Genomic DNA, 21,943 nt, shown 5'->3' with positions numbered 1-21,943 from the left:
TGCATTTTTTTTAAAAAAAAGTCTAAATTACTTGAGAGCTTAGTGTGTATGAGACACCCCACCTTTCTGACATTGGTAAAATCTGATTATCTGTTTTTCAAAATTCTTTTTTTATTCTGGAAATATTAGAAAAATTGAAATTTTGGAGGTGATGGAAAGCAAAGATTGGTTTATGTAATATTTCCTTTTAAAGTGATGAAGCAAATGTTTAAGACAGTATATTCACATATGTATTCTCCAAAAATTATTTTGAAGAACAACGTAACAGAAGGACTTTTATGTACGATAATATATAGCATCTGATCATTGCTATTCTCTTGAGCTGGGTTTCCTTTTCTCAGTTCTTTTTAAGGACTTGAGTGCTTTATGTTTGCTTGACACTGCGAACAACTAGAGAAGACAGAATAATATCCTCTGTTTTACTAATGTTAATGACTTCTTCTGTTTATTGTTTTTGCCTCCTCTTAATAAACTGGCAAAACCAAAGAAATTACCATGGTTCAAGACCCTGTAGCTCCCATTTGTAACAAAACAATAAAAATTTTTAAAAGGAAATTCAATTTGTAATTATTTTCTGAATAAATTATTCTTTAACATAACAAAACTTATAATTTTATGCCAAACCAAATTAGTCATAATACATATTATGTTCATAAAGTAGCAAAGGGAGTTGCAGTCTTTCAAGGGTGCTAATATCACATTTTTCCCAAAACCTGAAAATTTTACATCTCTAGGTAAGATGGTTTTTAAATTTTTCTGTGGATAACGGGTAGGCTACAGTTACTGAAATTTAGTAAAACCTCTCTTCATCCCACAGCCAGATCCTTGTCCTGTGCTGCAAAACTTTATGGGAAACCCTCTAGAGCAGGCTTTGGGGTTGCATTGAGGAAGGGAAGGAGAATGTTGTATTGACTGGTGCTGGAAATAAGCCTCAACAAAAACAACAGCACTGATGGACTTCAAACCATGTTGTGAATTTTGAATGTGTTAAGGAATCATAAAAATGCTTTATCTGTTCTGCTGCCAAAATTTAAAACACAATTTTTAGCTTAGCTTCATAGATTTCATGCTTTTGTGCCATGCTCCTTGTTGACTGACATTATTCTTACAGCTATTTTATAGGGTTACAGATGAACATGCCAAAAATAGTGAGCTTTTTCTTGTTGGAATGATTTGCTATGCAAGCAAACATTACTGTGCCTTTGCCTTTCATACCAAGAGTTGCAAATGGGTGTTATTTGACGATGCTAATGTGAAAGAGGTAAGATCTCATGTACTCATTCTTGGCATTTTACTGAACATATGGATGTGTTGTAGAACTCTTGAGGGAGATTTATGGGAATTTATGACATGCTTAAAGTTCAAATCAAATTACCTGACTTTTTATTAAACATACACACTTTCTGGGAAAGTGGCAGTTAAATGAAAAATGTTCTGTAATACTGAGCTGTGCAAGAAATTTGCTATCTGTTTTTACAGTTAAAAAGCAAACATGCAAATGGCAGTCATTTTCTGTTCATATGTCTCAGTGTTATCATTAATAGGATGTTAGACTTCATTGAAAGTCTAAAGATGATCACCATTTCATTTTGAGTGCATTAAATGTTTCCCTTGTAACTGAATTAAGTGAATAATACTTGTATGCTGAAAACATCTAGGTTGGAACAAAATGGAAGGATGTGGTGTCCAAGTGCATTCGGTGTCACTTTCAGCCATTGCTGTTATTTTATGCAAACCCAGATGGAACACCTGTATCAACTGAAGATGCACCTAGGCAGATAATTAACTGGTCACATTATAAAGCCTCTGCAGGAAATGGAGAAGAACCTGGTAATAAAGACTTAAATGTTTACAGATGTATCACTTAGTACTGTAAGAAAAATATATGAATCTGTATGTAATCTAGTAATGTACTTATTACCTGAGATCACTACTCCTAAGAGGAAAATAATCTTACAGACTTCTTCTTGTGTTGTATGAATACCTTGCCATGGTAAATTTCCTTGTCCCTCTCCACTGGCAATCACAAGGCAGGAGATCTGAATGCATGGTGGGCCAAACCTATGTGCTGAATTCTGCTGCATGATACAGCCTGGGAGAGGGAAACTAGTCATGGAGATCAGCATCCCTGTGGTGATTCAGCTCTTAACATGCTATATAGAGAGGGAAAGTTTAAAAAAAAATGGGGCTAAGAGCAATTAAAATTTCAAGTGGGATGATTTGATGGAGGTGTTGCATATACTTCAAGGGCTGGGTGGATTAAAAAAATCAATACTGTATTGTAATTTATTTATTTATTTAGAGCCGAATGCTTATTTTTAAAATGAAGATTTGAATGAGTAAATGAGTAAATTAATGTTAGATTATAGGAATATAAAAATATAGCCTTTTATTTAGGCTGTACTCCAGTAGCTGTTTTTCTTACAAGTAAGCCTCTTTGAACTCAGAGGGAGTCACGTTTGAGTAGACTTACATAGAATTGCACTGTAAGGGGCCAAACAGACGGCCTCTTTCCGGCAGCTTCCCAATGGCTTGAGGTCATGTCATTTAGATGATGCACAACCCCAAGCCGGCAGGAAGCCACTGTGAGGCTGTCCAATTTGAACTGGTGCTTAAGAAACAATATGAAAACACATCATTGAGAAATTTTCTTCTTGCTCATTTAAATTGCATTAACTTACTGGTCCACTCTGTTAATCTGAAGGATAGGTTAAGATAAACTTCTGTTAGTAGTGAGCAGGGAGGAAGGCTTGCCTGAAATGCTGAAGCAGTTTGATGTTGATATTTTGGGTATTTCAATTCCTCATCTCTTTTTTGCTCCCTGTATTAGCTGTGCTATTTTGGCATGGTTACATCTTGCTTGATGAATAAATGATTTGGGGCTGATAAGAAAATTAATTTTCTATTAAAAATGTATACAGAATTTTGAGGGTTACTAACCTTGTTTAATATACCTTACTAGGGTTTGAAAAGTATGGTTTTCCAAAGTCAGACCATACAAAAGAGAATGGGTTTGGAGAACCTTTTATTCAGAAAAGCACTAAAAAAATCCAACCAGAAAACTCATCTTTTAATCGGAACCATATTCAGTGTAGCGGTGTCAGAGGATCAGGTATATATCTTAAAACTACTTGAACTAGTTTATAACTGTTATTTACAAAACACGTTGCATAATTTAGTAACTTTTTAAAATTATCTGCTGGGAATAATTATGTAATACATACTTAAACTGTTACATTATTACATTAAATTTTTGTTACATTATTATACTGAATTGTTAACTGACTAGTGTCCATATAGCATTAAGTGAAAACAAATGTCGTCTTGAACTAACTGGCTTTGGTTATCTCCAAGCAAAAATAGATTTTTACCAAGATGCTGTTCCTTTTCCAAAGGAAGAGTCTTGTACCTAATCTTGACTTGAATGAAGAATGAAAAATGCTGCAGCTTGATGTACACTAGCATAATATTGTCTTTCAGCAGGGAAGGTTGAGACATGTTTTGCTACTACACTTCTGAAATGCTGTGATTTAAGTGCAGCAGCAAGCTGCCAAGTCTAATCATGATTTCTATTCTGAAGATGATTGCATTTCAGTGCCAAAAGATCTTGTAACCTTCCTCCTAAATTTGAACTTTTTAAGGTTGTTACAGTTGAGGAATTACCAAACAAGGCATAAAATAAAACATTTTGCTTTGGGGAGGGGTACTAATTCCCAGTCTGTTTATGCCTCCTGCAGCTTAAAGGTTAATTTTAGTTTTGATCAAAATGAATTTACATGTCTCATATTATATAATATTCAGTATTATGCAATCAAAAGAATCGAACATTGAATAAAGTCCAACTTCCTGGGGACAAAATGGCAACTCATGTCAGATTTTCTTTTTGTTGTGAAATGTGATGCTTCCTCTAGTAGGGATTTCCTCCGTAGAATATTTTTTTACTTACATACTTCAAGAACTATTTATATTTATGTTGTTTATTCATTTTATTCTGCTATCAGTTATAATTGGTTGGGTTGATCTATTGTATATGGTCCTAATTAATGGCAAGCTGGCCTGTTTGTTGCCGCCATGCCTGTGAATCCTTAATGCATATTAACCTCTATTGTTTCAGGAAAATTAGGGTATAATGACCACAGGGAAAAGGCAAAGGACATTTCCAGAGAGTGTGCTCAGAAGGTTGCTGAGATGAAAAATATCTCATCCTCTTTAAGAAAAGATGTGGACAGAGGATCAAAGAGAGACTCAGGAAAACAGAAAGGTAACAAACTGTGTTTTGACAAGGAAAATGTCCTATGACTAACCTCTCCTACACACCCTGATTAAAGAATCCCTTGTCTTTAAATGTTCTCTTTGAATGTTTGCTTTGAATTTCTAATGAGCTGACTAGAAGAATAAATTGCTTAAAAAACAAGAGCAAGAATTTATTAACACTCTGAAGGCAAATTTAAAAGTGCTCTCTCTGTTTTTGTTTTTCTGTTAAAGACCTGCCTGGAGAAGTACGCACACATTTTAAACCAGGATCTCCACCATCTGGAAATGGATTTAGACAGAATTCCAATGAGCGTGTGTATGGTAGTCAGGGGAAAGGGCCGTACAGATATGAAAAGGTTCACAACCAAATCAGACCCACTGCACAGGTGTTGGGATCCAATAAAACAGATGGCTTTCCTGATGGAGAGAAGATAAGTCGCATGAAGGCTGACAGCATCACTGGTTATGACACAGACAGTAGCCAAGACTCCAAAGACAAAGGAAGTGTCAGTAGCAGCAAAAGTCGAAGTAGAGGGTGGAAGCCCATGCGAGAAACACTGAATGTAGATAGCATCTTTAGTGAATCTGAAAAAAAAGAGCATAGTTCAAAGCCAAAACTAAATGCAAATAGCAAACCAAAACATGAAAAAGAACTGAGTTCAAACAACTGGCCAAAAGAAAATGCAAGTCAAAAAGCCTTGATGACTATTTATGAAGATGAAACAAAGCAGACAGGGAACCGTAACTCCTTTGATTCAGAAGGGAAGGAAAATGCAGAGAAAGGCAAAGGATTTACAGAGAGAAAAGTTCATACTGACAGTTGGCAGATACAAAGGACTGAGTCTGGCTATGAAAGCAGTGATCATATCAGCAATGCATCTGCCAATCTGGATTCACCTGTCATTGAAGGAACCAGCCCAGTTGATAACATTACCAGTAAAGAAAGTGCTTCTTGCAGGTAACAAAAATAAATTTTATTACTATATATCTATTGTAATAAAATACTGTTAGAAATTTTAAATTTTTTGTCTTGAAACTTTGACTGAGGAAACAAGTACTGGTACCGTAATGACACAATGTAAATTCATCCTGGTGGGGGAAAATGTCAAAAAACCCTAGTTCTCATAGTACTCAAAACTCTGAATAAAATAGTTACTGGATTTAATGTCTCTTAAGTAAAGTTTCCTGTATTTTTTTATTTAACAACATAACAAAGGTATAAATTAACAGAGCCTTTTTTCCCTTTTGAAAATATGCACTGATAATGCTCCTGCATTTTCATGTTGTAATGTTTGACTTTTATTTACAGCATTTTACTTTGCTTCTTAGCTTTAAAATAAAAACAAACAAAAAACTTTCCCTTCTCCAAAGGTTTACATACTTTCATTGTAATATTAGTACTGCTGCCAAATATCTGAGGATATCCAGAGCATAATCTCTCTCTCTCTGTTTGTGTGTGTGCGTGTGTGTGTATGGGAGAGAGAGGGGGAGAAAGGAGAGTTCATGCAGAGTGAAGGTACAGTGACCTTGCAAGTGTCTTTGCTTGCCATTTCTAATTTAACTTCTGCTTGGTCAGGTACACTATATTGGTGCTTCTGCATTGGCTGCTTGTTTTCTGAAAGGTAGACAAATGACATGACAGAATTGGTAACAAACATCTCTTCCAGGATTGGAAGAGAGAAAGGAAAATTAAGAGGAGTTATTGTGCATATGTCTTCTTGTACAGGAGCTTTCCATTTGGAAGTCTCCAATATGATAAACATAATTGTTCATTTAGCATTTTAGTGAAATGTTGTTTGATACTTAAGTTTAGTGAAATCTCCATTTTGGCAGCAGCTAATTGTTTGACACATCATTGTATATTGTAGTGATCAGAATCTATCCGTCAGATATTCTGGGTGTGTCTTGCAGTCTACCTCTCAGCAGGACAAAAACTCTTTGGATGGTAAGTATTTAACTGTGTTATCTGATTGTTAAATGATAGTTAATTTTTAAATCTTTCAGTGGAGGCTGGATGGCCATCTGTCGGGGATGCTTTGATTGTGAGTTACTGCATGGCAAGGGGTTGGACTGGATGGCCCTTGTTTTCTCTTCCAACTCTATGATTCTATGAAATGTAGTCCCCTTTGTACTTACAATTGCTGCAGCTGTGTAACACATTTTCTATTTCTTTTTCCCTTCCCTCTGATCATTATTACACTTTTCAGCATGCTTTCTGGTTTCCTAACATCTGGCAAAAAGTCATGTAAAAATGACACAATCATTTATAAACTAAATTGTTTTCTGAAAGATGGTTCAAGATTTTGGACAAGTTAGCTGCCTCTCCATCCATTCAGGGAGTACTTTAAAGTGTATGTATAGTGAAACAATTCTCCAAGTGAATTCTAAAATTAACAGAAGCAAAAATTATTTTTGTTACTGTTAATGCTTCACTGATAATAATGAATGCTCTGCTCTATAGGCCTGATGTCTGCCATATTTAGTTTGACTAGATCCTAGAGCCAAATTCCTATTGGACTGTCTCTGGTTTTAACCATGCATGGATCTTCATGTCAGCAGAAGAGAAAAATAACACTTCTATTTTTAAATTAGCTGGAATTTTGAAGGCACAAACCTTCTGGTGTCAGTGAGCAGCTTTGATTGAACACTTGCCATATTATAGGAGTCTCATATTATGAGCATCTGCTGCCTCCTCCTGTTGAGTGCATGCAATTGCATAGCAATGAATGACACTCTTTAATGTGTATAGAAAATGTAACCAGTTGTGTCTGTAGCATGTTTGGAAAACATCAGTACAGTGACATGCAAATGTATACAGAAAATCTTTTCACAATAGTTTCACATTAGTTTCTTGTAGTATAACATGGTTGCCTTTAGTTCCTCAGTGTTTCTTCTTTTAGTATCATTTGACTTTGATGGCAAAATAGCAGAATTTCACTTCCAAAACATGTATTTATAAATACAGCAATCTTAGAATCCACACTGACACCTTGATGTTATTTTCTCAAGTCATATATTACATATGTTACATCATATGTTGTAATTTTATAAGTATGTCCCAGATTTATTTGTTCATGTGTATATAGTTGTTCCCCATGCATCCCAAATCTTGTCCTAAATGCATTTTACAGGAAAATGTTCAATAGATAGGATTAGTGAGCAGTTCCCTAAAACATATGTTCAGCTTGCCTCTGGAAAGCATCCAGAGAGCTGTATATCCTGGAGCAGATAATGTTCACTTTCAGAAATCTATATTAATATAGTGCTGGCCAGCCATGATCACAAGTGAGCTACATCAGTTGAAAATAAGTGCTTAAATCTTTCCAGTTGCACTCATGCAGACTTTAAAAGGGCTTAAATTTGGCTGACTTCTAGTGTCCAAAAAGAATCCATGTACTTTTATTGACATCTGAACATGTTAAAATGTCAAAAGCCTGCAACATTTATGGCTCCTGGAAAGAGGGAGTATCTTTTTACCCTTATAAATAAAGCTGTTTTAAGAGATTTTTTTGGAATACTGTAATATGTTGAAAGGGGAGCCGGTGTAATGTAATTGTTTGAGTATTGGACTATGGCTCTGGAGACCAGTGTTTCAATCCCCATTTGACCATGGAAAGCTGCTAGGTGACTTTGAACAAATTACACACTCTCTGCCTCAGAGGAAAGCCATGGCAAAGCCAAGTCAATACTATGTGTTGAAGGTAAATATGAACATTGTTTTGTAGGTTTGAAGAAAGACCAGGTTAATACCCATGTGAACTACAGAACTCATAACACATCGTCAGCATCTCATCTACAGATGCACAGTATGCCACTGAAAAGGTAACTATTTTAAAACTCTATCTATACAGCCAAAGCAGTGTTGGGCAACCTTTTCTGAGTGGAGAGTTGGTGAACCTCTTAGGTATTGCAGTGCTGCAGCAGTGCTGGTGGTGAATGAAGTCTTACATATTCATCCTTCCTAGAACAGAGGACTTTATCACATGGGGAAAATCACAGGTTTAAACAGTGAAAATCATGTGAAAACCATGCAGTCATGATTAAAATTTTCACGTGACGTTGCAATTAAAGTGCCATTATCACAGGATTAAACAGGCAGTAAACAGCAACAAATCATTCACAGGGAAATCCTGTGAATGATTTGTTGCTGTTTATTGCCTGTTTATTCTCAGGATAATGACTCTTTAATTGCAATGTGTGTGAAAATGTTAATTGTGATTGCACAAATTTTAGTCAATTTTCACTGTTTAAATCCCTCGATTTTCCCTGTGTGATAAAGTCCAGAGAGGGGGTGGGGGAGAGAGAGAGCGCTTCCAGTTCAGGCCAGACAAGAACATACACCCTTCCCTTTCCCCTTAACAAATGGACATATGCTCCTGCAACAGAAGAATAGATAGATGCACACACTGCCTACCACACCAAGCAGCTGCAGTTTACCTGTAGGAGATGCTATGCAGTTAATGACCATCCTTGCACTCCATCCTTTCCATCATAAGCTAGCTTCTCCTACTTGCCAAATAGGTGCTTCGTGGAATGGAAAGACACAGTTGTGTTGAATTGTCCCACAGTAGAACATACCAGATAGATTAATAAGTAAATGCCATGGTTAAGTATGTATTGTTGTGTTTGCCCTCTGAGCTCAGATGCTCTGGGATCTTTTCTTCAGAGGGCAGTAGTGGAACACACCGAGTAGAATATCTATTTGGCATTCTAGCCGCTGTGCTTTATGGTCAGGCAACAAAGAATTGTCTGTGTAAATTGCATTCCCCGAGTAGGCAAGCAGTTGTTTTCTGAGCTGGGTGGACCCCAATTTACATGGAGAGGATGTAGGTTAAACTGTCTGAACCCACTGTTCCCTGAGGAGGGGATTTTGGAGGGTGAATGGAGGGTGGGGTGCAGGAGAGACCTCCCAAGGACTTTGGATTTCCCAAATTTAGTCTAAAGCAGTTCGGATATGAAACCACACTTTGTTACACTGTAATAAATATCTTGAAAATGTTTTTTTTAAAAAAACTTTGAAGATAAATGAAACCTATGTGTCAAAAACCTCTGTGTATTAATATTTTCGATCCCATGTTTTGGATACCTAAGTTGAAACATTTTTCAGAGTTTGAAAACTTATTTTATGTATTTATTTATTTGATTTGTCTTGCCTTTCGCCCAGAAAGAGACCCAAGGTGGCTCACAAATAAAAATTCTTACAAACATGCTACAATAAAACAATTAAAAACACCAGCTAAAAACAATATAAAGTCATAAACATTAAAACCACAATACCCACCCCATATAACAAACACCCCATATAAAAGCCATCCCATTATTTACAAATTAAAAGCCTGCCTGAATAAAACCGTTTCTGCTTGCCAACAAAAGGCAAGCAGGTGGGGCAACCTTGCTTCTTGCGGAAGGGCATTTTCTAGAGGGCGGGAGCAGCCACTGAGAAAGCTGTTTTTCAAAACCTCACCAGGCAAACCTGTGATGTTGGCGGGACCGAGAGAAAGCCTTCTCCTGAGGATCTTAGAGCTTGAGCAGGTTCATATGGGGAGATATGGTCTCTCATAGACATGGTCTCTCTTAGTCTGGACCTAAGCTGTGTAGGGCTTTGTAGGTAATGACCTACAATACATTGAAGCCCTGGTGGCGCAGTGGTTAAATGCCTGTACTGCAGCCACTCAAAACCATATGGTTGCAAGTTCAATACCAGCAAAAGGGCTTCAAGCTTGACTCAGGCTTGCATCCTTCCAAGGTCGCTAAAATGAGTACCCAGATTGTTAGAGGCAATTAGCTTACAGTTGTAAACTGTTTAGACACTGTTAGTTCAATATGAAGCAGTATATAAATGAAGCTGTTTGAATTCTGCCCGGAAACGAACAGGAAGCCAGCAATGTTGTTTCAGCTGTTTCATTAATCATTGTCATCCATACAGGTTAATTAAAAAATAATGTTACAAAAGTAAAGCTTTTCATATTTAGTTTTGCTTCATTCATTTTGGTTTTGGTTTGGTTTTCCACCCGCTAGTTTTGGAAAAATTCAAGTTACAGAACTGTAACAAGTACAGTCGGCCCTTCTTATACACAGATTTTTTATACACAGATTCAAGCATCCACGGTTTGAAAATGTTCAAAAAAAGTATAAATTTCAAATATCAAACCTTGATTTTCCATTGTGCTATGTCATTACATTTCATTGGGACTTGAGCATTCACAGATTTTGTTATCCACGGGGGATCTTGGAACCAAACCCCAGCGGATAACAAGGGGCCACTGTACGACAATTTTGTAAAATATCTGGAAATGACCGTTGGTTTGGTGGTCAAAGTTATTAACTGTCATTCACAGGTCTGACATATTACTCCAGTGTTTAATGATCTTTGAAGACCTAGGCCCGGAACAGACTGGCGCCTTGCACCAGCCTGGGGCCGATTTTAGGGCTCAGGAGAGCAGAGCATCCACACAATCTACAGCGCTGTCTGCGCACCAAACGGCATGGTGCACAAGAGATGTTACCGTGCTGTTCCACAGTGCTAATGACGCCTCAGTGTTTCGCAGCTCCTTTTTCCAGGCGCATCGTTGCTGCACCGTTTGATTGATGCAGCCACAATCCGGGGAAGGAAGGGGCAGCCTCTCTCCACCCCTTTCCCCCAGTCTGTAAAGGCCCTTAGCTTGTTTCTGGGTATGGTCTCAAAGTGCTGTTCTTCACCTAAAAGTTCATAAATAGCACCTTCTTTTCTTTCACCGTGTCCATGTTGTAAAATAATCAGAGACCTTGCTATGAGCAGCCCTGCATTCAAATATTATGTAGATGGCATGTAGGAAAAAATATATGGAATTGTCAGTGTTTCAGAGGGCAATTCAATATTGTTAAGAAGAGCATCTGAGGAAGGAGGATGAACATGTATATCTTTATTTCTGTGGTTACAATTGTGTTTCAATAACTTAACATGATGTATAAGGTTTTAAATGAAATGATTGATGGTGATGCATAAGCAAAAGAAATAATTTTAAAATATAAATACTGTATGTACACATGTATAAGTCTAGAAGTGGTAGTCAAAAAATTTACCCCAAAAAGTTTGGTCAGCTTATCCACAGGTCATCGTAAACTCTGTACCTTAACTTTTATCAAAAACGGAACCATACCTCTTCTCTGAGTAGAGTGGCAAAAGGCGAGAGCTTAGTCCATTCTGGGAGAACCTAAAAGCACTGACCTCTTCTACTCTTTTTGCTGTGGCGGCATTTCTTGCCTTTCAATGCCTCGGCAGGAAAATAACAGCAGTAGCTCTTTGGTGCTTGCTCCTTGGTTTGTTCCTGCAAAGGTGCACATGATGATGGAGGAAACAGTTAAAAAGCCTCGTCGTATAGTCATGACATGTGCACTCCAGCCACCTTTGGAGCAGGCGGTGTGGTTGGTGGGGTTTCAATGCGGCTTTGGAAAAGTTAGCTTCAAGCCACTTTTTCCCGACCGTCTTAGTGTACCTCTTCACAGCTCAGCTAGAATAACGGAAATAATATGAAATGTCTGTTGGGTTGTTCTGTAGTTTTAACTGTCACTTTAATCTTTTATGTTCTAGGTTTGATGTACCTGATTGCAATAAGAAGTTTTTTCCTTTAACGCTACAGAGCACTTTAAAAGACCACACTGACAGAGAAATGAAGAACAACAGTGCATTAAGTGAGCAAAGCTCTGCACGATGGCCTAAGGACAATATACTTGATGAAACAATCATACCAGTGCACAGTACTGAGAGTTCAAGTTCTTACAATGGTGAGAACACAACAATGCCTGACAGGATTCTAAATAGGGAATCTCTCTCTGCCCAGTTGCAGTTATCTCACACACAGACAATGAGATCCAAGCCAGCACTTGCATTTTTTTTACAACAGAATATATCCAAACCTTCCTATCCTGAATCATCTTTATCAGTTGAGCGTAAAATTCCTTTGTATGGAAGCAAGACTGATGATACTCCTGAAGCAATTTACCAAAATCTTCCTCCTCCTCTGCCACCAAAGAAATATAGTGTGACTAATTTGCATGGATCAGAACAAGAATCCACTGTAGATCCAAAACTAACAGAAATACTGTGCACAAATCCTTCAAATATTGAAAGGCATATTGCAAATGTTACTTTAAAAGCTACAACTGAAGCAAATCCATTTGCAGATGAAGAAAGACTTAAAACATCATTTCAGGACAATGGGTCCTTGAAGACAGATTTTCCATCAAGTTTATCAGGAAATGATTTGTGGGCTGTTTCTGGTAATCCTACAAATAAGGGGGCTTGTCTTATGGGATCCCATGCTAGCTCACTCGATGCAAATGCAAATGATATTGTATCTCTTACGACGTACTTTTCAGTTGATAATTGTATGACTGATACATACAGGATAAAATACCACCAGAGACCCAAGCTGTATTTTGCAGATAGTGGTGTATTGAACAAAGAAACATTACCACCAAATTCTCTGCATCTGAACCCTTCATACCATACATGTGAATCAGATTATCCCACAACTGAGCAAAGACATAAACCTAACATTGGAAATGTGTATTGCAATAGGTAAAATTAGTAATGAATTAATACAAATACTTGGTACATGATGGGATGTTTAGGTTTCTGTATCTCACCTAACTTAGAAATTACAGCTGTTGAACTGTGCTTAGCACATGCATGTGTGATCAAGAAAGATGCATGGTATTTTGGTCCTGTACTAATATATTTGTCTTTTTTTTTTTACTTCAACAAGATTTGTGCCCATTATAAGCTAATGAAAACTCAACCAGAATTGATGCAAGAAATACCATCTACTTGTATTTCATTTGAGAAATAGGAATAGCTTGCCTTTTGCAACCAATTATTGCTGCTCCTTCATGGCATGACTTGTTTAAATCAACTTAAAATAAGATTGATACAAATTCATAACAGTTGGCTCTGATCTCACAGTTGATTAGTTATTAAGCTATATTGTAAGGCACTTTCTTTAGATTACATCTTAGAAATCATATATTTGTTCATCTTCAGTTGTCGTTTTGTTTGCACATTAGGAAATGTTTAGGCATAATTGTTCAGTGAATTTGAGCAATCTAGATAAATCTAATATTGAATAATCATCCACAAGTTTGAAGCAGTGGAAGGGAAATACATCCCATTAATTCTGTTAACTTGCCTAAATTTGGTTGAAATGATATAGGGAATATCTTTATTTTTAAATGAGCAAATTGACAGCCAAAGGATACATGCAATAACAAAGTAGTACAGTTCCACTAGGAGCTTACACTACCTCAGATTTCACTTGGGAGTTTTAGCCCCTACATGAAAATTGTCCCTTGTGTAAAGCTCTTCATGGGGTATTATTTCTGAATTATCAGAATTTTTATGAGATGTGATTTTTCCTATGGAGGCATTTTCACACACTCACCTTAAAAGGTATACTCTCATGTGAACTGTACTACCTCACCATGGCATGTATCATTCTATCCTTTGTATATATGAACAAATATACTAGTTCAGGGAAAGATGGCTATGTATGGATTGCATGCTGCATCTGTCTCTGCCAAGTCTGTTATCAAGGCTTTCATAGCTATGTGATGTCACTAGTTAGCTAGCTAGTCACTTCTAGGGCACCAAGGGGGGGGGGGGAATCCACAGGCCATTGTGTCACACATTGTCTACACCAGTAGTGGGAATCATGTAGCTCCCAAACTGAGTGGTGGAAAAAGAATTGTGTCTCCAGAGGTATCCAAATGGCCCAAGTATCCTCAAAAATACAAGGTCTTCCCCCACCTTTATCATACAACCCCATTAAAAAAAATCAGAAGTGACTAATCACTTCTGGTTTTGCCAGGAGATGCTAGCTGGTGTGACCCATAATGGGTCTGGTGTCTAGGTTTCCTGAAGTTGCCTACCCCTACCTTAGTAATATGAGATGGTCTTCCCTAGGGAGTGAGCAGCTCTTGCTAAGGTGTTCTGAGCAGTCAAGAGAATAAAAAGAAATTATTGCATAAGGTAATTTCAAGCACCAGTTCTATCTAGGAATCCTTTTTTAGAATCCCTTGCAAGAACATAAAAAGTAAAGTGCATTTAATGGAAGTGTTGTTTTGACCTTCCCTTACTTTCGGGTAATCTTTAATCAAAAGTCATAGTAGTAGTACTACTGGTTTGCCTTCTTAAAATTGTAAGATGGAAGTTTGTAGACTCACTTTAGAATTTTATTTTACGCCTAACCTGGAGTCCTTTAAATACTGGTGTGATGTACTGAAGGATCAGAATTATGCACAGAATGGTACATATAATCAGAAAAAAATATTATGGACATATATTTTATATTACTCAAAATAGTAATTTATCTGAAAATGTTGAGTCAATTATTTCTGTGGTCTGGGATTTCTTTAACACATGACTGTCTAGTAGTTTTTTAATTGTGTGAAATGATGCCTTAATGAATGATATAGATCTTATTTTAATATATAAAATGGCAACAGGAGTTTTTAAAAGCAATAACAGGTATTCTATACAGCATTCTTTAACTACTGCAAAGCAGTTGTATGTAGTAAGATTGTTGGAGGCTATCCTTGTGCTGCAAGAAAGATTTTCATATCATAAATTGTATAGATATATTTTTGTATCAGTGTTGCTGAGTGAAGCAGCATATGCTTCTCTGCATGAATGGAAAGTGCTTTTTGGTGTTCTTAATGTCTTAATTCAAACTACTAATTTCTTTTAGGTTTACATGGAATTCCTATTTAGTTGCTGTAGGATTAAAATAAACTACGTATATGGCACAATACTTTCATAATTTGGGTAAGCATTTAAATATCCCAAAGTAGTGGACCCCAAACTGTGCTCTTTAAGGGATTTGGACTTCAGCTCCCAGAATCCCAGACTGTTGGTCAACATGGCTGAAGCTTCTGGGAGCTGAAGTCCAAAATCTCTTAAAGGGCACTTTAGAGACCACTGTCCTAAAGGCACCAGATCCAACTTGATCTTGGAAGCTAAGCAGGGCCAGCTCTGGTTAGTAGTTGGATGGGAGACCACCAATAAATACAGTTCTGTAGGTTATATTTCAGAGGAAGGAACTGGCAGATCCACCTCTGAGTATTCCTTGCCTAAGAAAACTCTATGAAATTCATCAGGTCGATACAAAGATTACAAAGATCATGGCTCTGAGAAAATATACATGCCTTTTTGCTTTAAGCATCATGATAGCTGATGTGATTTAAAACACTTTATCATATGCTTGCACTGGACTTGTATTAAGTACAGAATGCGAATTTCTACTTCTACTTTTGGTCAACTGAAAATGTTACTTATCTCCATGATTCTATCTGTAATGCAGTTGGGGGGGGGGGAGTAGTCTTGGGTTTGCTTGCTCCCTTGTCGTAGGAAAAAGTAGAATGAAAATTGTGAAATTTCCTATTCGGCCGAATGTGGGATTTTTCTAACCCTTCAAATTATAATCCGTATAGCCTTGTAGGAACCATGTATCATCTGAGCAATCTATGTGTGTGCATGTGAGTATACACACAGAAAGAGACCCACATTGAGGGTGTGGAAAAAAGCAGTCACTAAGTTTCCTTCTGAGACCCTTTTTTCCTAAAAAAATGATCCCCCACAACCCTAGGAGCCAAGCTTTTTAGTTAGATAAAAGCCCCTACTCATCTAAAACGGCCTGGAGACTGAAAATACTCTCCAGAGGTGCATGGGGATCATTTTCAGCCCCCCAAGAATGTAAGAGTGTTTGGCCTTCCAAGGTCCCCTGTGTAGGAGCACAGTCCAACACCCCCAGCTGCTGCACACTGATTTTTATTTTGACAGTATCTTTACTGTAAATGCAGTCTGTGATTTGTTACCATTTTGCAGCAGACCAAATCCATGTGCATCAGTTGCTTTAGATGTTGTTTCCTACCTTTGTCCCTAACAGTAATATTTTTGCAGAAGGTGTTTTGTTTAAAGTACTGTATAGCTAGGTAATATTAGTATGACTACAAGTGAAACTAAAACTCCTGTCTTCAATATAGGCCAGAAGGTTCATGTAAAAGCAGCTATGCAAACTTATTGTTTATACTAATTTTTAAAATGAAATTTTAAAAATCTCATTTCATTACTTTTACACAGGTAATGTGTTAATAGTTTAAGGCCTTCATGTGTAAAAATGGAATTGTAAGATACTGGAATCTGTAAATATACAATTGAAAGCTCTTACTAGAAATTACGTATTTGAATTTGCAGTATTGATATAAACATTAACAAATGTGAATGATCTGTTGTAAGAGCATTATTACATTTTAAAAATGTGCATAGCTAATGTTAAATTTCTGTATAAATGAGAAACATTTAACTGTAAATGTGTTTTAAAGTGCTAAGAAGCACAATTAGTAAATCGATTATGCTTATTAGAAAGATATTCAATAGTATATATTCTTCTTGTACATTATATGTTTATTTCAGTCTTTTGACAACCTTTTGTACAGATTTGTGGCTATCAAAACAATGCTTGTTTCATTATGGTCAGTTTTATAACAGACCGTTGCACTCTAAGTAGATGAATATTTGCTAGCAGATGTGCAGAATTTTTTTTCCAGGGTGCCTATTTTTATAATTGTTCCCTTAAGATTATAGATTTGTATGACTTTTGTAATGCTAAATGCATTTAACATGTCTTGTAAACAATATTTTCATTTGTCTTTAGAAAGTTTTGATCCAAAGGTGCATTTTTCTGCTTGTTTCAACTTGTCAGATAAATGAAGTTAGCCTATACAGTACTTAGCTTACATGTACATATTTCCAAATAAGGTCTGTTTCACTGCTGCTAGGTTTGTTCTTTCAAGCAAGCATGAGCAGCTCAATTGGTGTGTGTTTAATTTTATATCCAAACAGTAAAGCTACTCCTTAGTTTAGGAGCATGAGCCTTTACCATGAAATAACACAATGACCAAACTATCTAGTATGAAACAAGATTCCTTACTGACATGTTGTTCTGTGGCATTTTCTATTGCATCTATAAATTATGCAGGTAGTTTTTATCTAATGGAACTTATTTATGTTTGTCTGAGAGCTTATTAAATGAATTGTACGTTCTTTTTCCTATAAAACCTTTTGTGTAGACATGTTAAATTTAGGATTAAATACTAATTTGTTGAACAGAACCTACCGTACTCTTAGGTAAGTTTGTATAGCTGTCTTGCCCTACCTGGTCTCTTTCAAATACTTTGATATACAACTAACACTGGCAATGATGTTGTATGTAGTTAAACACCAGGAATTCTGATGTATAGAATTCTCTTTTTAAACACTTGGAGGGTGAATTAAGTTCCAACTAAATGTGAATAGTTAATCAAGACTCAAATTCAAATAACTGCAACTAGTTTTATAGGTAGAATTCTAGATACAGTTCAATTCATCATTTCTCTGTAACAGCACTACATAGTGACATTAACCAATTACAAAAGGAGGGGGGAAGAGGTGAATACCCTAAAGTGGGGGAATATGTCGCTCTCTACATATTGGACTCCATCAGTCCAAGCCAAAGAGATGATGCCCCCTCCCTCTTTGATGGGCTGGGGAAAGGTAACAATATTATAAAGGGGCTGGATCATCATTATATATTAAAATATAATGGGCTGGGGGAAATGGTGGCTTTCTAGCTGTTAAGACTACAGCTCTCCTGGTCCATAAAGGGTGGTGGTAGCTGAGGAATTGAGGGTCAGACAACTTAAACAATAGAAAGTGGAAAACTTATGGAAAAAAGCATTTCAAGAATATAAAGAGAAATTCTCAGTACTAGGTTTCAGCACATTAAATTGTTGTCAGTGTTGAAAATATCCCCATACTAGACATACGGATTATGTTAAATATGGAAACTTCACAGGAGGGGAAAGAATAGCAACATCATCCCCCATTTTGAATGTGGGGAAACTGTCTTTCTGGGCCAGTAGTTACTACAGAATTTTTGCTTGTTAGAATTTGAAAGGTTCTTCTCACATAAACAGCTATGATTCTAATTTACCAGTACTGCACCTCATAAAACACAAACTTCATACCAATCTATTCTGTTTTCATGTAAGATGGAGTACCTCACCTGGAGTGATTGGGTCCTTGTATTATAGTGATTACAGTGTTTAGCTAGGACAGAGAGACCTGATTCATCCATTCAAGCTAATGGATACCTTTGGTCCAGTTGGTCTCAAAAGGCTATAAAGGTAACATGGGAATAGTTTCATTTACACCAGAATGTATAGTTAAAGCAACTGTTAAACTGTCACATCCAATGAAAAAAATTGGGCAAACAAAGAATTAAGGTACTTGTAAAGACAATGTTTACCGCAAAGTATTAGAAGAACTACATAGGGTCTTATGCTTTAGTACTTTATAGCCATCTTAACTCTTAAGCACGAAGTTGTTATGCTTTTAAATGCCCATTTCCTCTATGGTCTAGCTGCAGCAGTACATGTGCAAATAGGCTCTGGAGACCAAGTGTAAGCACCTTCCTTAGTTCAGTATTTACTGTTCATTTTTGAAGTAATATTGTTTCTGAAAGTTTGGATTGATCTCATATTCTTACAAAAATCACACACTTTTAGAAGCATGGACAAGGACAAAGCTACCATATATCTACCTTGGCCCTTATAATTGAGCATTTTATACATCCTGTAGATCCCTTTTGCTTGGAGATCAACCTGCAAACCAGATTTCTTCAGATGTTCTGAATAACATCACAAAAATACTGTTTCTGATTATTTTAAATTACTCTTTATTAAAGAGTGAGGTTAGTAGTCAATTACCAGCACTTCAACATAGTTGAAAACTTTTAACCACTTTAGTAATCTTTAACATCAGGCATAACTTGAACTTGCAGGTGAAAAATAGATATCAAATGGAATCTGCTCCAAGTCCATCCAATGAAACACCATATCTAGCAGTCTCAAACAAGTGTGCCATCAGTTCCAAAACAGGTAACACTTCCTGGAGTATAACACAGTTCCTGTCTTGAAGAGAAGTGCTGCTCAAGGAGTAACAACGAAAGGCTTTCTGGAATTGACTCTGGTTGCCCTGGCAGAAAAAGAAAATGGAAGTTAAATTCATTTGTAGTTAGACAAATGTGCCCACTTTTTCACTAGCACATGCAGAAAATTCCATTAAGCTGGTTATGTACTATGGGTTCCTTTTTCTTCTACTTAAATTTTCCTCTGGAGTTTAGCTTAATTTTATGAACCAAAAAAGACAGGACATCCCATGCAATAGAGTACGTCCAGTTTTTCCAGTCAGAAGCAAACAATCTCAGAAATAACAGCTGCCAGGAAGATTTCCATTGAAATCTGGTGATTTGTTTTAAGTTTGCTTTAATTATTAGTCTCTATATGGCCCAAAGGGATGTGGTGGCTCAAGTGATTAAGATGCTGACTCAGTTGATTGCAAAATCGGCAGGCTGGCAGTTCAAGGCTCAGGTGCTGCATGATGGGGTGAGCTCCCATCGCTAGTCCCAGCTTCTGCCAACCTATCAGTTTGGAAGCATGCAAATACAAGTAGATAAATAGGTACCACTTCAGTGGGGAGGTAAACAGTGTTCTGTGCAGTAATCCTGGCCACACGATCAGACTAGTCTCTGACAACGCTGGCTCTTCAGCTTAGTAATGGAGATGAGCACAACCCCCTATGGTTGGACACGACAACCTTGTCAACAGGGAATTACCTGTACCTGTTTTATATAGCCCCGTAATCAAGATCTGTATTATTCTCTACAAGGATTCCCAACCCTTTTGACTCATGGAGCCCTTAAGAGGCCTCCCCTATGTCTTACAAGTTATGGCATTTAGGAGCATATATAAGAATATATTCTTATTCTTTAATTTCATTCCATTTTTATTTCTTTCATTTTCCTGGGGCAGCCACAGAGCAGCTGGGAAGTGCATACACAGCCCTAAGGGCCTCTCGGAGCACAAGTTGTGAACCCGTGTTCTAGCATAATAAGCACCATACAAATACATCAATGAAAACATTTTTTTAATTATGAGTGATACTACACTTGATCTTAGCCAAAAGGCTGAGAAGGTTTTTCTTTCATGAATTTTATTATCCAGGAGTATGTAGCTGCCTCCACCTTCATTCTACAAGTCTGCCTTCTAAGATAGTTACATTGCTGCAAAAAACATCCTGCTGTGTTGTCATCCATCTCCTTTTCTAACCCATACCTCCCTCTGCTACCACTTTTCAGCTGCTCTCTTTCCTGATTTGGAGCTGGGTGTGTAGTTACTGTGTCCTCACGGCTTTCCTGTGGGTGGCATCACTTCCTGGCCAGGCCAAACAGGCATGGAAGCGAACACCAGGGAGGGGTGCTGTTACTAGTATTTCTTTTGAAGATACAAGTCACCCCCTCCACTCCCCTGGCTGGCCTTCTGAGCCAAAGCAAACTGGGGGAAAGGCTGGTACTTGCACTGTAACCTGGTCATGCCTGTCTTCACGCTGCTCCCTTTCATGGCTCTGGACCATGGGAGGAAGCCAGGACTCAGTAGCAGCAGCCTTCCACTTCTCAGCCACTCTCCTCTGATTTGGAACATCAACACAGCACAACATCATTGTCTTTTCTAATGAGTGCATTTCTAGATCCCCTTACCTAGAAACCTCAATAGATTTAGTGGCGCTTACTCCTGAGTAGATGTGCACACAATCCCACTTTTAGTCTCTTCCCACACTTCCACCTTACCATGCATCCCTTAAAAAGACTCCTTTCCTGGCACCTTTAGGCCTCCAATGTGATGGAGACTTCTAGAGAGCTTCTGCTTTCTTTTACGACTTCCAGTTTAGCCATAATAAATCACTCTGAATTTCATTCTATCTATCCATTACCTTTGCATTCCACCTTTCCTCCAACAACCTCAAGCCAACATACACGATTCTCCTCCTTTCCAGTTTGTCCTCACAACAGTTTTGTCCTCTAGGACAAAAGAAGCTGGCCACAGATCACCCAAAGTGTTTCAGAAAGCACACACTTCAACATCTCCCAAAGGAAAAGCAGGATATATGCAGCCTGGCAACATCAGAGTGGTCAAGATGGCTAAGTTATTAATGACAACCCCCAAACAAGGAGAGGCTGCAGCAGTTTACTTTTGCCTGACCCCACTGAGAAGGACGAGCTTCTGCCTCCTCCCTGGTTTACAGAGTGCAAACATTTCTGCACTCTGAATTCAAGTCTCCAGCCACCGAAGTAAAGTGATCACAAAGGGAGGAAGAGGAGGAAACGGGTACATTTTAAAATCATTTGAGAAAGTGAAAAGGCAGAAGATTGAGATTATCCATGCCAGATTGGGGTATTCGGAGAATACAGAACAAGGATCTGCCAGATCCCACTCTAGCAGCTTTTCCATATTGCAGGAATAAATCAGTTTAATGCTACTTTAACTGTCATGACTCTATCCTACATAATTGTGGAATCTGTAGTTTGGTGAGTGGTGACACATTCTGCTTGTTCTGTCAGAAAGCTCTGGTGCCTCACCAAACTCTAAATCCCAGGATCCTGTAGGAGATAGTCATGGCTGTTGTATCAAACTGCTATTTCTCCAGTATGTATACACTTCAATACTACAACCATTACACTACACAGAGCAAGGTGTTTGTTTTTTTACATTATTTATTTTAAAAATAGGAACAACACGTGTGTGTGTGTGTGTGTGTGTGTGTGTGTGTAACACCAGG

At 37.5% G+C, this 21,943-nt stretch overlaps 1 protein-coding gene and 1 pseudogene across 2 annotated transcripts in view; one reads left to right on the top strand and one right to left on the bottom strand.

Moving 5' to 3' along the window:
- USP53 (ubiquitin specific peptidase 53) overlaps positions 1 to 15,186 on the top strand; it is a 42,593-nt gene extending 27,407 nt beyond the window's left edge. For both annotated transcript variants that reach the window (XM_042469055.1, XM_042469054.1), the window contains exons 9-16: positions 1,112 to 1,261; positions 1,659 to 1,830; positions 2,963 to 3,112; positions 4,115 to 4,261; positions 4,486 to 5,212; positions 6,123 to 6,199; positions 7,980 to 8,076; positions 11,825 to 15,186. In XM_042469055.1, the coding sequence (XP_042324989.1) occupies positions 1,112 to 1,261; positions 1,659 to 1,830; positions 2,963 to 3,112; positions 4,115 to 4,261; positions 4,486 to 5,212; positions 6,123 to 6,199; positions 7,980 to 8,076; positions 11,825 to 12,818 (2,514 nt within the window). In that variant the 3' untranslated portion in view covers positions 12,819 to 15,186. The remainder of the gene's footprint in view (positions 1 to 1,111; positions 1,262 to 1,658; positions 1,831 to 2,962; positions 3,113 to 4,114; positions 4,262 to 4,485; positions 5,213 to 6,122; positions 6,200 to 7,979; positions 8,077 to 11,824) is intronic.
- Positions 15,187 to 20,132: 4,946 nt separating this feature from the next.
- Positions 20,133 to 20,306, bottom strand: LOC121932344 (annotated as a pseudogene).
- Between the last annotated feature and the right edge of the window lie 1,637 nt (positions 20,307 to 21,943).

The sequence above is a fragment of the Sceloporus undulatus genome, chromosome 5, assembly GCF_019175285.1.
Source record: "Sceloporus undulatus isolate JIND9_A2432 ecotype Alabama chromosome 5, SceUnd_v1.1, whole genome shotgun sequence".
NCBI classification, from domain to species: domain Eukaryota; kingdom Metazoa; phylum Chordata; class Lepidosauria; order Squamata; family Phrynosomatidae; genus Sceloporus; species Sceloporus undulatus.
Note: the sequence above shows the minus strand (reverse complement) of the source record. Positions and strands in the feature narration are given on the sequence as shown.